The sequence below is a fragment of the Hyperolius riggenbachi genome, chromosome 4, assembly GCF_040937935.1.
Source record: "Hyperolius riggenbachi isolate aHypRig1 chromosome 4, aHypRig1.pri, whole genome shotgun sequence".
In the NCBI taxonomy this organism is placed as follows: Eukaryota; Metazoa; Chordata; class Amphibia; order Anura; family Hyperoliidae; genus Hyperolius; species Hyperolius riggenbachi.
The window spans coordinates 210004623-210018951 of NC_090649.1; the positions used below are offsets into that span (position 1 = coordinate 210004623).

The 14329-nt window shown below is 43.0% G+C and overlaps 1 protein-coding gene across 2 annotated transcripts in view; it reads right to left on the minus strand.

The window, feature by feature from the left end:
* Positions 1-5613: 5613 nt before the first annotated feature.
* The window catches only part of THPO (thrombopoietin), a 57994-nt gene continuing 49278 nt past the window's right edge, over positions 5614-14329 (minus strand). For both annotated transcript variants that reach the window (XM_068279348.1, XM_068279349.1), the window contains exons 3-4: positions 7970-8056; positions 5614-6960 (exon numbers count right to left, since the gene is read on the minus strand). In XM_068279348.1, the coding sequence (XP_068135449.1) occupies positions 6640-6960; positions 7970-8056 (408 nt within the window). In that variant the 3' untranslated portion in view covers positions 5614-6639. The remainder of the gene's footprint in view (positions 6961-7969; positions 8057-14329) is intronic.

A 14329-nucleotide genomic window follows, 5' to 3' on the forward strand; every position in this document is an offset into this window, starting at 1 on the left:
TTGTCCCTATTATAGCGCAGTATCACATGTAAGGTAGTAGACAAATAAGTTGACTTCTTAAACCTACAAAGTTCCTAAAATTGTACTTGAATGAGTCTTTCTACAATCATCTCAGATATGTTGATACTGTTTTGGTGGAGAGGTCAACTAGAGATTATATACTTAGCTAATTGATTTTTAATTTAGTCTTACGTTAAAGGACCACTATCTCGAAAGATGTAAAATTTAAAATACATGTAAACACATACCAATAAGAAGTATTTTTCTTCCAGAGTAAAATGAGCCATAAGTTACTTTTCTCCTATGTTGCTGTCACTTGCAGTAGGTAGTAAAAATCTGATAGAACTGACAGGTTTTGGACCAGCTCATCTCCTCATGGGGGATTCTCAGCATGGCCTTTATGCTTTATAAAGACACTCCCTGCAAAGGATTTATACAAATATGCTGGACAGTCTCCCTGTTCACTACACGCTTTTTAGCAGTTAGAAGGAGCAACTGCCATTTACTAAGTGCTTTTGAAAATAAATAAAACACTGAGAACCCCCCATGAGGAAATGAGCAGGTCCAAAACCTGTCTGTTATGTCAGATTTGTACAACTTACTGTACGTCCCAACAACATGTGAGAAAAGTAATTTATTTTATAGCGCATTTAACCTGGCGAGAAATATACTAATTTGTGTATGTTTACACATACTTTGAGTACAATTTTAGCGATATTTGTCCTTAAGTCTAGGTTGACCCTCTTATTCTGTCTATTCTATTAATGCATTCTGCCCTTTATTGTAGCATTTTTGTACATGAATATTTTAAAAATGTGTGCATTTTAGATTAAAAAATGATCTGATGTTGCGAGTCTCAGGTTGTGGTGAATGCATGAAATATCTCCTAGTAACATACGTCATTTCTATTATTATTCTTTACTTGAAAGATCTAGACACTCTATTAGGAAGTCTTGTCTCAAAACATTTTGTGGATCAAATCTATACTGTGTAATGGAGAAGCAATGTGGTTGCACCCAGATCCCCTCTTTGGATTTTAAGTTTTTTATTTAGTTCTCCCTATTTTCAGTATTACAACAGCACACACTGAATGGAATGCTAATAGCAATAACCAAAGTGATCAGATCAGCCATTCATTTGTAGGCTTCTTAGTCCCCCTATACCCTACTTTGCTAGATCAAACTATTGTTGCCTAAATATCTTAGTGTCAGATATGGATTAAGATACCATGGGGCCCTAGGCAAGGTAGTAGATTTGGCGCCCTCTTGTGGTCCTTTTAGTTAGCTGAAGTGGAGAGAGGTCAGAGAAGGTGGCAGGTGGGCCCCTTGTCACCCACTGGGCCCCAGGCACCTGCCTAGATTACCTGGTGGATGATCCTGCTCTGCTTAGTGTATATATAAATGGTGAATGGTGTAGGCCAGAAATAACCCTGATGCCTGATGTACTTCACACCTGACTCATATCCCATGGTTAACTGGTTTTCCCAATTACAGATGTCTATTTTTGGTACAGTTTTGTTCGTAGATATGAGTATTTTTATGTTATTCTTTTTAGTTTGTGCTCGTGATATGTATTGGTTTATGTTATGCTCAGTGATAATGGTTTGTTTGGGTTAAGATGGCCTTTTAGCTACATAGGGCCATATTCTTCTCTAGAATTTTCTCCTTGGAGATAATTTTTCATCTTCAATTTAACCTCCCTAGCGGTATGGACAAATATATCAGTCCATAAAAACATGTTGCGAACAGTATAAACGTGCATACACATCAATACTCTCCTGCACTGTATACTAGACCCTTGCTTGACACATTTTGGCAAGTTACAGGGGGAAAAAAAGTTTTAAAAATACATTTTATCACTTTTTGCACAGAAATCCTGGGAAAATTGAATTAAAAGAACTTTTCAGCATTTTGCAATGGAAAAAGTACCAAAAAATAGGTTACAAAGTACTATCAAAATTATTTTGATTATTTGTTTTCTTGCTGGTGGTTTAAAAGGCATTTTATTGACAATTTTGAAAATATCATCTAGGAGAAAACTTAGGAGATAAAAAGAATTGCATTTGGCCCATAACTTGCCAGATAATCTATGTATGCAGGTTTATTGCTCTCTCTTGTGGAAGTAAGAGGTATTACATTTACTCTTTGATTATATTATAGTGCATGTGGTTATGCTTTGCCCTACAACTGATTAATGGCTTACTACAATAATCTCACATAAAAGGAAAGGGATTAATACACCTGAGAAACAAAGAAAATAATTTAAACATTATGGTTCCTTAAAGGGAAGGTTCAGGGACTATTAAAAAAAATAAAAATCCGCATCCACTTACCTGGGGCTTCCTCCAGCCCGTGGCAGGCAGGAGGTGCCCTCGGCGCCGCTCCGCAGGCTCCCGGTGGTCTCTGGTGGCGCGCCTGACCTGGCCAGGCCGGCGGCCAGGTCGGGCTTCTTCTGCATTCCAAAATGCTCCTCACGGCGGCGCGCTGACGTCATCGGACGTTCTCCGGGCTGTACTGCGCAGGCTCAGTAGTTCTGAGCCTGCGCAGTAAAGCCCAGAGGACGTCCGATGACGTCAGCGCGCCACCGTGAGGAGCATTTTGGAACGCAGAAGAAGCCCGACCTGGCCACCGGCCTGGCCAGGTCGGGCGCGCCACCGGAGACCACCGGGAGCCTGCGGCGCGGCGCCAAGGGCACCTCCTGCCTGCCACGGGCTGGAGGAAGCCCCAGGTAAGTGGATGCGGATTTTTTTTTTTTTAACAGTCCCTGAACCTTCCCTTTAAAGAGATTTAGAGATGAGTCTTCCTGCCTTTTTTTTTACTCACCCAGGGCTTCCTCCAGCCCCATAAGCATGGCTGTGTCCCTCGCCGTCCTCCTGCGATCTCCCGTTCAGCCGCCGTCAACTCCTGGTGCGCTGCTGAGTCGGACTCAGTCTGAGTGAGTGACGTCAGCCAGGGCCTTCTGAGCTTGTGCAGAAGGTCTGCATATGCGCAGAAGGTCCGCCGCTGACATCACTGAGCCGCTTACCGGGGCTCACCGCAGCTGAATGGGACATTGTAGGAGGACAGCGAGGGACACAGCCATGCATATGGGGCTGGAGGAATCCCTGGGTAAGTAAAAGAAAAGTCAAGAAGACTCATCTCTGAGTCTCTTTAGAGTACTCCTGAACTAAGTTTTTTTTCTTGTTTTTAATACTTGTGCATCTTAGTTCCTTGACAATAAGGCACTATGCTGCACAAGTATTTACAATACGGTATACAAATCAGTAGCAGGTGATGCAGTCTCATCCAGGATGTGGAGTTTAATGATCCTTTGCAGTCTTCACTAGATATGGTAAATAAGATGATGATAGTTCTATAACTTGTATACATAATAACTTGCATGCAAATTTAATTTAAAGTATTGGAATTAGGCCAATGAAATGTAATTCCTTTGTTTGATTCACTCAATAAGCTGTTACTCCTTGTGAGCACCAGTTTACTTTGCCACCAAAGACAGCTAGGTCACAGGGCCCTGGCTCATTCCGTTGTTGACCGGACAGAACGGGACACTATGGGGTAAAGCAGTGTGTTATGCTAAATATTTAGCCCTGCCCACAATATACTATGGCCTTAGCCATTTTTCAGTTTTTAATTGTGGCAATGCACATTGCACTCTTTTTTGGTACTGAATGGTACTGTAGATTGTGAGAAAACGCGGAAAAGCCGCAGCGTGTACTAGCAGCAAGGCGGCTGATTCCGCATCCAACGCGGCGGTCTGCACGCGGAAGCATGCATCTAGTGACATGGCAGAACGCGGAAAAGCCGCCGCATGTATTGATGGCGAGGCGGCTGGTTCCGCGTCCAGCACGGCGGTTTGCACGCAGCAGCGTGCAGCTGGGGTGGCTGAGCCTGTTAGTTCACATAGGTTTAGGAATACACACGCGTGCGCTGAAAGGCAGAGCTTTTATGATGGCCAAGGGGGGATCAGCTGACCAGGCTGGTCAGCTGACCTCAGAGCTGGTAACCATTGGTTGATCACTTTAGGGCGGCGCCAGAGAGCACTGCTCTATATATGGTTACTGCTGGCCACTCTCAAATTGTCTGCCGTTGCGATCACTACGTGGAAGCACTCAGACCTTAGTCAGATCCAACAGTGTGTTTGAACCAGGAGGACCTGGGAATTCACACTGAGCCAGATTACTTGTGTTATTATTCCGTTATACTTCAGACTAGGGAACTTGTGTTTTTATTCTGTTATACTTCAGACTAGTTCCAGGGTGTAGAGACCACGGACCTCACACTCAAGACTAGGGAACTTGTGTTATTATTCTGTTGTACATCAGACTAGTTCCAGGGTGTAGAGACCACGGACCTCACACCCAAGACTAGGGAACTTGTGTTATCATTCTGTTATACATCAGACTAGTTCCAGGGTGTAGAGACCACGGACCTCACACCCAAGACTAGGGAACTTGTGTTTTTATTCTGTTATACTTCAGACTAGTTCCAGGGTGTAGAGACCACGGACCTCACACTCAAGACTAGGGAACTTGTGTTATTATTCTGTTATACATCAGACTAGTTCCAGGGTGTAGAGACCACGGACCTCACACCCAAGACTAGGGAACTTGTGTTATCATTCTGTTATACATCAGACTAGTTCCAGGGTGTAGAGACCACGGACCTCACACCCAAGACTAGGCATTGTTTGATATTTGTTATGACCTGTTGCTTTCCTGACTATCCCTCTGCTTTCTGATTCGGTACCACGCATATCTGATATACCGTTGCCAAACCCTGCCTGCCCTGGATACCGAATCAGCCTTCTGTCTTTTGTACTTTGTCTGTCCGTGTGTTGCTGACCTGGCTTGCCCGACCTCGACAGCTATCTCTCTCCACTTAAGAGATAGTCTCCAGATCTGTCAGTGACATCCACCTCCAGGTGTCACTCACTCTCTGGTCCTTCCTACCTTCAGCCTGACTCCACCCCTTGGAGAGTCTCAGGCTGCTGGAAGGTTTCTGTACTCTCTATAGCAGTACTTCCTGTACTGCCTAGGGCCACCTGCTCGTCAGGTGGGTTACTCAAAGTCATACTGTTACACCAAACACTCACTATATACTTTATCAGAGGTGTCCAGAGGTTAGCACTATATCTGTATTATTGGTGATTCTGCAGATCATCCATAATCAGGTATAGATCTGTATTCTTGGTGATACTGCAGATCACCAATAATCAGATTCTCTCTGCGAGCTGACACCGATCGTTACATAGATATTCTCATATGCTAGTAACACCCCTGTCCAACTTTTAGAGACTAGCTAGAGCTTGTGCTGTTGCTGTATTTTGATTTTATCCTATAAAAATTCTGTGTATATAATTAAATAAGTGATTGCCTTGTATCAGTAACATGTTGTGCATTTATGTGTTTATGTCTGTGCTGTTGATAGATGTGGGAGGAGGGGTGGCACTTCTTATGTTGTCTGGAGCACCAAACCGTTTAGAAATGGCCTTGATTAGAAGCAGCATACATTTATAGTAGTGCTTGTTTTGTTTTACTGTTTCATTAGATTTGGATTCCTTCACTGTCATGAGTGTTTCACTCTGCATATGTTAACAAATCAGAGTCAAACCACATTATTATCCTGTAAATAATAACTTATGAATTCTTATTTTTAAATAAAAGTCAGTTTCACATGCTTGATACACAAAAAATAGAAGTTGCATTGTTAAACACCACTAACCGCAGAACATCATAGTCATTGTAGAGGTAATTTGGATCAGTACAGACCATCTAGTAGTCATGACCCTATCATTACATATGTTGGTATATATACTGTGCTTTTATGAAATTCCAGGATAGAAGCCATGGGATGAACAGGCCAGTAGTCCATTGCAGTCTAAGCTGTAGCAGATTAGCACTATACCAGCAAAGCATAGGTACATGGAATTTTGAGCTTCCTGGTAAGATTGATTGTTTAAAAATGTTTGACATTAAAGCTTCGTGTCACTTACAGTTTAGAAGTTGTAGGTGACTTACCGTAATAAGTGTACCACGGAACAGGAGATTTGGGTGCTGGAGACACTGCAGAAGTTTGGGTGCCTCATAGACACCTATGGTGATATCGGTAATAAACTAAATAATATTAGGCATGTGTGGGTGGGTGGTTTATGGTTAGGCATCGGTGGTGGTGGTGGGGGGTTGGTTAGGGTTAGGCATTGGTAGAGGGAGGGCTCATGTGAGAATTGAGTTGGGTTTACTGAAATTTACTGATATTTTACTATTGGAAATACCACTGGCCAATAGTAGAATATCACTCATTTTATTGACATTCTATTAACCTTTATCCATTTTTCCAAGCGCCTTTATTTCATGTATGCGGTGTACATATTCCATATCTTGCTACAGGATACAGGACATGGCCTACTCTGGATCCACATCACAAGTTCCTATATTAATTTTCCAATTAAAGTCCATTGAAGACAATAATACACAGGTGAGGTTTTGTAGCATTCCCACTCTCATCTTATTCCTTACGCTTGTATGTGATGTACACTTATGAGCTCAGAAACTCGGTTGCCCTTTAGTTACTTTACATCTCAAGACTTTACAGGCGAGTTCATATGTCCAAGTGCCAAGAGTTTTTTTTTATTCCAAAGGTATCATCTGCAGTTGCCTTCCCTGAGGGCCTGCATCAGAAAAGTTACTTTTCCACGAAGAAGTTTGGAAAATCTTTGGAAGATATCCATTATGTCTGTTGAGTTATTGGAAATCACATCTTGTGAAACTGGATTTACTTCTGGAGTAATTGGAGTACTGTTGTTAGCATATCTCCATGCTTTATTAACAAGACCTTTAATCTCATATACAGAGTGCGTCAGTTTCTTTAGTTCTGTGTAGAAACATTCTGGAGCCTTCACATTATGTGTGACATTCAAAAAATGATTCAGCTGTGAGAAGACCTCAGTCCCCTGTTGTGATGTCTGCAATGTGAAACAGAATGCAGGATTACAAACCGCAAAAACTTAATGGACAAATAGATTGATACAATGATTGGTTATGCAAAGTAACTGGCATACTTATACACTATTTGATTTGTAAATATACACAAAATTTGCTTAACCACTTCAGGACCAGAAGTCTATGGCTCTTTAAGGGCTCGCCAACATGATGATTCACGGACCCGCCGATCATGCTTCTCTCCCGCCGCTAACAGCAGAGTTCCTTGAGCCGGTCAGGAGCCGTTTTCATTGGCTCTAGTCCAGACCCTGTGATCACTGTGAGCCAATATGATGTCCCCAGTAGATATAGTAATTAAATGAGCTTTTATATGCTAAAGCAGTTTTTTGCTTTTATTTTAAACGTGCTGATGGGGCAGCAGGCAAAAGCTACTGGCTGGTAAAATGATGAGACTGCAGCACAGAAAGCTCGATCCATTCAGTTCACAGTGGTCCTGCTCCCATTTATTGCTATAACCAGTGACAAGGGGCAAGACCGCTGCAAGCCGAGTGGAAATAACTGTGTGCAACAATCTTGTTATTCTTTCAGCCAGTTGCTTTTAACTTATCCCCCCTCTCCACATTATTTCAAACGCATCCGTTTTTGCAATTGAAACCTGCTTTTGTGACCGTATCTCTAATTGTGGTTAGGGTAAAGAAATGCTTTGAAGTTAATACTTACTAAAGGAAGTCAGTGATAGGTATTTTGAGCTATTTTTTTACAGTGCTATTAACATCCCTGCTCCCAAAACTTACCGCACCAAGATACTGGCACTGTTAGCCAGTGTTCTACTTTTTTCTTCCCATTAGTGAGAAGTACACCTTTTGCCTTGTGCAGTATTATTAATAGTAGTATTATGCTTACAACAACAGTATATGCCATATAAACCTCCAATGTCATTAGGGAGCTAAACTGACAGCCACTGAGATTAGGTCAGAAATAATAAACATCAAATAATATAGATAAGCCATAGCCGTCATTGATTTCTCTCACCGTCATGTTCTTCCATTCTCCAACTCTGACTTCAACATTTGGAAGGGTAATTGGAGCCAGGAGCATATTTTGATCTGCGCATTGTTTCTGAGGAAAAGGGAAAATATTTCTCAGTATACATTACAAATATCTTCACTATGCATGTTTTATGCTATATGCATTTCTTACATTTCTTCTGCAAGGTTCGCCCTTTCCTGACCTTTGCCACCACCAAACTCCTCATCCATGCTCTCATAATTTCCCGCCTTGACTACTGCAATGCCCTGCTGTCTGGTCTCCCTATGACCCGAATAGCCCCACTGCAGTCCATCATGAATGCGGCAGCCAGAACTATCCACTCCTCCCATCACTCCACCACGGCAGATCCCCTCCTAGAATCCCTTCACTGGCTTCCTATCCAGTCCAGAATCAGATTCAAGATACTGTGTCTGACCTACAAATCTGTCCACAAAACCTGTCCAACCTACATTTCCGATCTTATTGAGAGGTACACACCTAGCCGCTCACTCCGCTCCTTGAATGAACTTCGCCTGACACCCCCCCCCCCCCGCATCACCCAGTCCCATGGACGCCTCCAAGACTTTTCAAGAGCTGCTCCAACACTATGGAACTCCCTACCTCCACCCATTAGGGCAGCCCCCTCCTTCAACAGCTTCAAGAAGGCCCTCAAAACTCACCTTTTCACTCTGGCCTACCACCCCTCACAAGTGCTCTAAACCTGCAGCTAAACTCTGGTCCCCTACCTTTCCTATCCCTACCTCTCCCTCTAGATTGTAAGCCTCTTGGCAGGGTCCTCCTCCATTTGTGTCCTACCTGATCATGCACCCCCATTACTGTGCACCCATGCTATGCATCTGAGTGAACATAACTCGCCTAATCTCCATGCTCCCATCCAGTGACTGACTAAGCATTACCTTGTTCTTATACTGTGCTGCATGATCTGGTTTTTCTTGTATTCCTGTATTGTCATTTTGCTGTATGTCACCCCTAGATATTGTCTGTAGCCTAAACTAATGTCCAGCACTGCGTAATATGTTGGTGCATTATAAATACAACAAATAAATAAATAATAAATAACTACATTCACTTGTTTGATAATTAAGGAGTGAAACATTCTCTGTCTTTCTGTATGTTCTCTGGGGACTTGGCCTGCACAAAAGTGTAACATAAATATCTGTTGTAATGCCTCCCAGCCTCTCCAGTGTTGCAGCCAAACAGGGCTGTTTGGTGAAAGACACTGCATTAAAGAGGAACTCAACTCAAAACTAGAGGATGGAATGGCTGGAAGTGCTTGTGGGTGTGAGAATGATGCTCACTTCACCAAAGACTATCTTGTTATCTTCATGTCCATTATCTTAAGCTCCTGACACATCTATACCATATTTGTAGACATGTCTTATTCCTGCAAAGGAAGCCTGGAAGGCAGCTGTGATAATTTCCTCACACAGGAAACATGACACTGAGCAGCTAATCAGAGACTTATTATGAAGAAACATGATTTAATCATGTCATAGATGTGTTTCTGGTACAGGCAAGCACCTCAAATAGTTCCAGTGAAGAGATTCTTGCTCAGCGTTTGTTTATTTTGGGATATTTATGAAGGTTATTCAGCACTGTATTTTTTTGTTAGTCACATATGAATTGATTGTATTAATTGCTTATCACTGTCACATCAGTGAATCAGTATGGAGTATTGTTAACAATCTTTTGTTTAAAATGATATTTTGAATACTGAGCAGTGGTGCTATACTGTAGAACTTGCATGTGGATATATGTTTTATTTGATCTCTGCACACAGCAGTCCTATGTAGTCTACTGCAGCTTTTCATGTGTTGTAGCCAATGAAGAGCTTTATCTGATTGCTATAATAAAAGTGTTGTCACATAGAAGCAGATAAGCTTTGTATACCTCATTACAAAAGAGGAGGGGAGGTGGGTTACTAAGTGAACTCTTCTGCCAAACTCTCACATGCTAAATTGTACCTCCTGACCCTGTCATCACTGTAAGCCAATCCCATTGGCTTACATTGATTGACAGCTTACATTGATTGACAGCGTCAAGAGCCACTGAAAGCGGCTCCTGACCTGCTTGCACAGCTCTGGTGTCATAGGGACGGCAGAGAGAGGGACCTGTGGCGGGGACAGAATGGCGTGACCTGCTGGAGAGTCGGATTATTGCAGAAATTCGTCAGTAAGCTGCATTTTTCTGTACAAGCATTCGCTGGTCCTTAAGGGGGCAAAGACTGCTGGTACGGAAGTAGTTAAGGAGGTCACACTAAATGCTAGAGATGGTAAATAAAATACAAATATTCCAAAGTTGATGCATAATTGTGCAAATTATTTATGCAAATATAATCTGCTTGAAAATGGACCAGTCATATCTTCTATTTTCAAGCTGCATAAATGTATATGATTCTGCATCAACTCAGAAGTATTTGCATGTCACTGATCCTTTCTTCCAAATACTGAGAGCACAACTCCTTACTCTTGCCACTTGCAGATATGTTATTGGATCATTGTTTTTTCAATAAGTACATACATGACAAAATTATTTTTTAATCCATATAAAGGGACCCTGAGCACTGCTAAAAAAAGGTAATCGGGACTTACCTGGGGCTTCCTCCAGCCCGTGAGGTCACTCGGCGTCCTCTAGGTCCCCTCATTGGTCCCGATGGCCGCTCCGTTAACTAGACGACTTTGGCCGAAGTCCAGACACCGAGTGCATCATTGCACCGGTCGTCGTAAGTGTCCTGCAAATGAGCAGTTCTTGTAAGACTGAATTTTGCATGTGCAGGACGCTTACAGCAATGGGTGCATGATCGCAACACGTGCGCAGGCGGGCTGCGCATGCACAACTTTAGCCGTAATCACCAGGTTAACGGAGTCACCAGCGTGGCCCGGAGGGGACCCAGAGGATGCCGGGGGACCTCACGGGCTACGAATCCAGATTACTTTTTTTTTAGCGCTGCTCAGGGTCCCTTTTCACCAGGTTTTCTTCATCTATAGATGATATTTTAGACTTCATTCATGTAAAAATGCAGGACATTTTAAATGGTTCAGAAAATTTCAAGCACCACTGTATGCAAATAGGGATATTTCCATTCTCTTCCACTCTCTGCATTCATTAATGTGATGCCTGTCCACCATGCTCAAATACATTTTCAGATTTCCAAGCAAATGTAATGTAAACTGTATGTGGCTCTGAAGTGGCCATTCAAAATTGTCAGGCAGTGTATTTTATTTGCCCAGTTGTAAGCTTCATGCAGTTTATGTTAAATTTGCATGCAAGTCAGAATTACTTGCATCTCATTGACCATCTCAGACTTTACTTTTAAAATGCCCTGTGGTAGTTTTAAAATTTATGTTAAGAAGATGTTTTGCTTCTTACTACCGTAATTTTCGGACTATACGATGCTCCTGACCATAAGTTGCACCCATGTTTAGAGGCCAAAAACCAGGAAAAAATAATATGCCTAAACCTGTGTGTGTCCATGGTGCAGGGGCATCTTGTATACCTTTTCCCCCCCAAGCTGTCCTCACCAGCTACAATAACTAAGCTTCAGGGCCCAGCTACACTAACTCCTGCTGCCCCCACCAGTAGACTAAGTGCCCTACACTAAAGTCTGATGCCCCACCAGTAACCTTACAACACACTTCACTACATTACATTACACTAATCCCCGATTCCCCCACCAGTTACTACACTACACTAACTAACCCCTGCTGCCCCACCTGTAACACTACATTAAACTAATGCTTTCCTCCCCCCACCGGCTAGAATAACTAAACACTTGTGATCTCACCTATCCAGCTGTCCATCTATGCACTCCTGTCCTTTGATGTCAGTTGTGATGATATTGACTCGGCAGGGGTGCAGTGGCGATCTCAGCGGGGGCTGTTCCTCCATGTATTGTGATGGGGGGAGGGGGAAGAAAACGCACCACCCAGGGCTAACTGCAGATAAAGTCAGTTGTAAGTCCCTCTGACTCCATGGTCGCTCTCCACGCTGTCACAATAACCCACCTCTGGCCACTCAGATTGGCTCCATGCCGCCAATCATCTGCCCACGTGCCTGCCCTCAATGCCACCGCCAATCATTCACCTCCATGCCGCCGTCAATCATCCGCCTCTCTATGCCGCCACTACATCCCCCTCCATGCCCGCTCTCTGTGCCTCTGCAATCATCCGCCTCTGGCCAGCTCTCCGTGCAGCATCTATGCCTGCTCGCCAAGTTCCTGCATGGCATCGGCATGGCAGAAGACTTGAGATCGTAACGGTAGTTATAACTACTGATGCCTCAGAACTGCATAGAGTGGCGGATGATTGACAGCGGCATGGAGGTGAATGATTGGCAGTGGCATTTAGGGCAGGCACGTAGGCAGATGTTTGGCGGCATGGAGCGGGTCTGAGTGGCCGATTAATTTAAATCCCAGGCACAGATGTGTGGCTACAGTGGGGGCACCGCATGAGGCTGGCTGAAGAGCAAGGAGAAAAAGGTGATTAACGTGCAGCAAACCACACAGGCAAATAGTAAGGAACGGTTTTGTGGGTTTTTTTCAATTTGTGCACTACTTTTTGCTACCTTCGGACTATAAGACACAGTGACTTTTTCTCCCCACTTTTGAGGGAGTAAAAGTGTGTCTTATAGTCCGAAAAATACGGTAGTTTACTATATCATTAAAGTGAACCTGAATTCAATGTGATGTGGAGTCAGCCATATTTATTTTCAGTTGCCTGGTACTCCTGTTGATCTTCTGGCATCAATAGTGTCACAACCCTGAAACAAGCATTTGGCTAATCCAGTCAGAATTGAGTCAGCGCACCTGATCTGCATGCTTGTCCAGGACCTATGGCTAAAAAGTATTACACTAAACAAGATTTATATCAGGCTTTTCTCCTGGCGGACGCAAAACACCAGGGCCTCAGCCACTAGGGCACGCTTTATAGGCTGTGGAGCAGTGGAGTCTTGCCCAAGGTCTCCTCACTGAATAGGTGCTTGGCTTACTGAACAGGAAGAGCTGAGTTTCAAACCCTGGACTCCTGTGTCAGAAGCAGAGCCCTTAACCAGTACACTATCCAGCCATGGAGACACAGGAACAAAGGGAGGGCCAGGCAAAACAGAATTCGGAACTGGCGAGAGACAAGTAAACAAACACCCGGCCCCCGGGAGCCTGATCTGGTGTAGTAACTTCTTGGTTAGGGCAAGGTAAAAAAATACTCATGTAATTATACTCACAAAGGTAGGTTGCTCAAAAGAGGCAACCACTCATATGTGCAGGTGGAGAAGTACCGTCTCCACTCGGCCTTTTCCTGTAGATCCTCGGTCGCAACTCCAAAATGAAAAAATATTTTTGACTCTCCTGAAGAGAGAGAGCGAAAAAATCCTACTGAGTAGGATGTACTATGCAAAATTTGGAGGATTGGAGGCGCCCAATTGTAATGATAGACAAATCTTCAATTTTGAAGACGATAAGGAATAAAAGTAGGTTTGTCTCAGTAAAAAAAACTTTACTTAAACGATAAGATTAAAATATAATTTCATTTATTAATTTGCAAACAGCACTGTGACAACGCCTTTCTCGGCGTAAGATTTGTCTATCATTACAATTGGGCGCCTCCAATCATCCAAATTAGGCAAAACAGAAGGTATTTGAGATTATCCAGGTTGGAGTGAGCTCTGAGCCAAGCTATGCAAATATCTTCTTTTTTAAGAAGGCAAACTTTTGTTTTCCATAGCATTTTAGTTGGAGGGCTTTTTTGGTCCTTTGTAGTCCCTTCCACACCCCTAGGAATTCTGGTTCACCATGAGCTTGCTGGGTAGTCTGTAACTCTGGGTGTGTCAAGTCCTACCCCATAGAGCCACATTAATCCATGCCATCCACTGATGAAGACCAACTAGTCTGACACAGTCTGTATACATGTTGGGTATTGTGGCTCTGTATATTTAACAAGCTGACACATAATTGCATTCCAGTGGTTCTGCAGGTGTGTTTAGCTTACAGAAACAATAAAGGATGATTAGCATATTCAGCAGTAATGCATTTTGGGAGACATCTCAGAGCACACTGCAACCTGAATAATCGCAAATACCTTTTGTTTTAAAAAGGCAAACTTTTGTCTTCCTTATCATTTGGAGCCGAGAGACTGTAGAAGGTAATAGGTCTGAAGTCAGACACTCGTAAAATTGGGTTACACTAACACACTGCTGGAAAAATTAGGTAATATTAGACTACACTGTGGGTTCCATGGAATTCTACCTCCTATGGATTTCATTACTTGGAGCAATTTCTTTTGTCCAATGTGGACGTTGTGGACATAGATATATATCCTTGACTTCCAAATGTTCTTGTGCTTTCTGTGA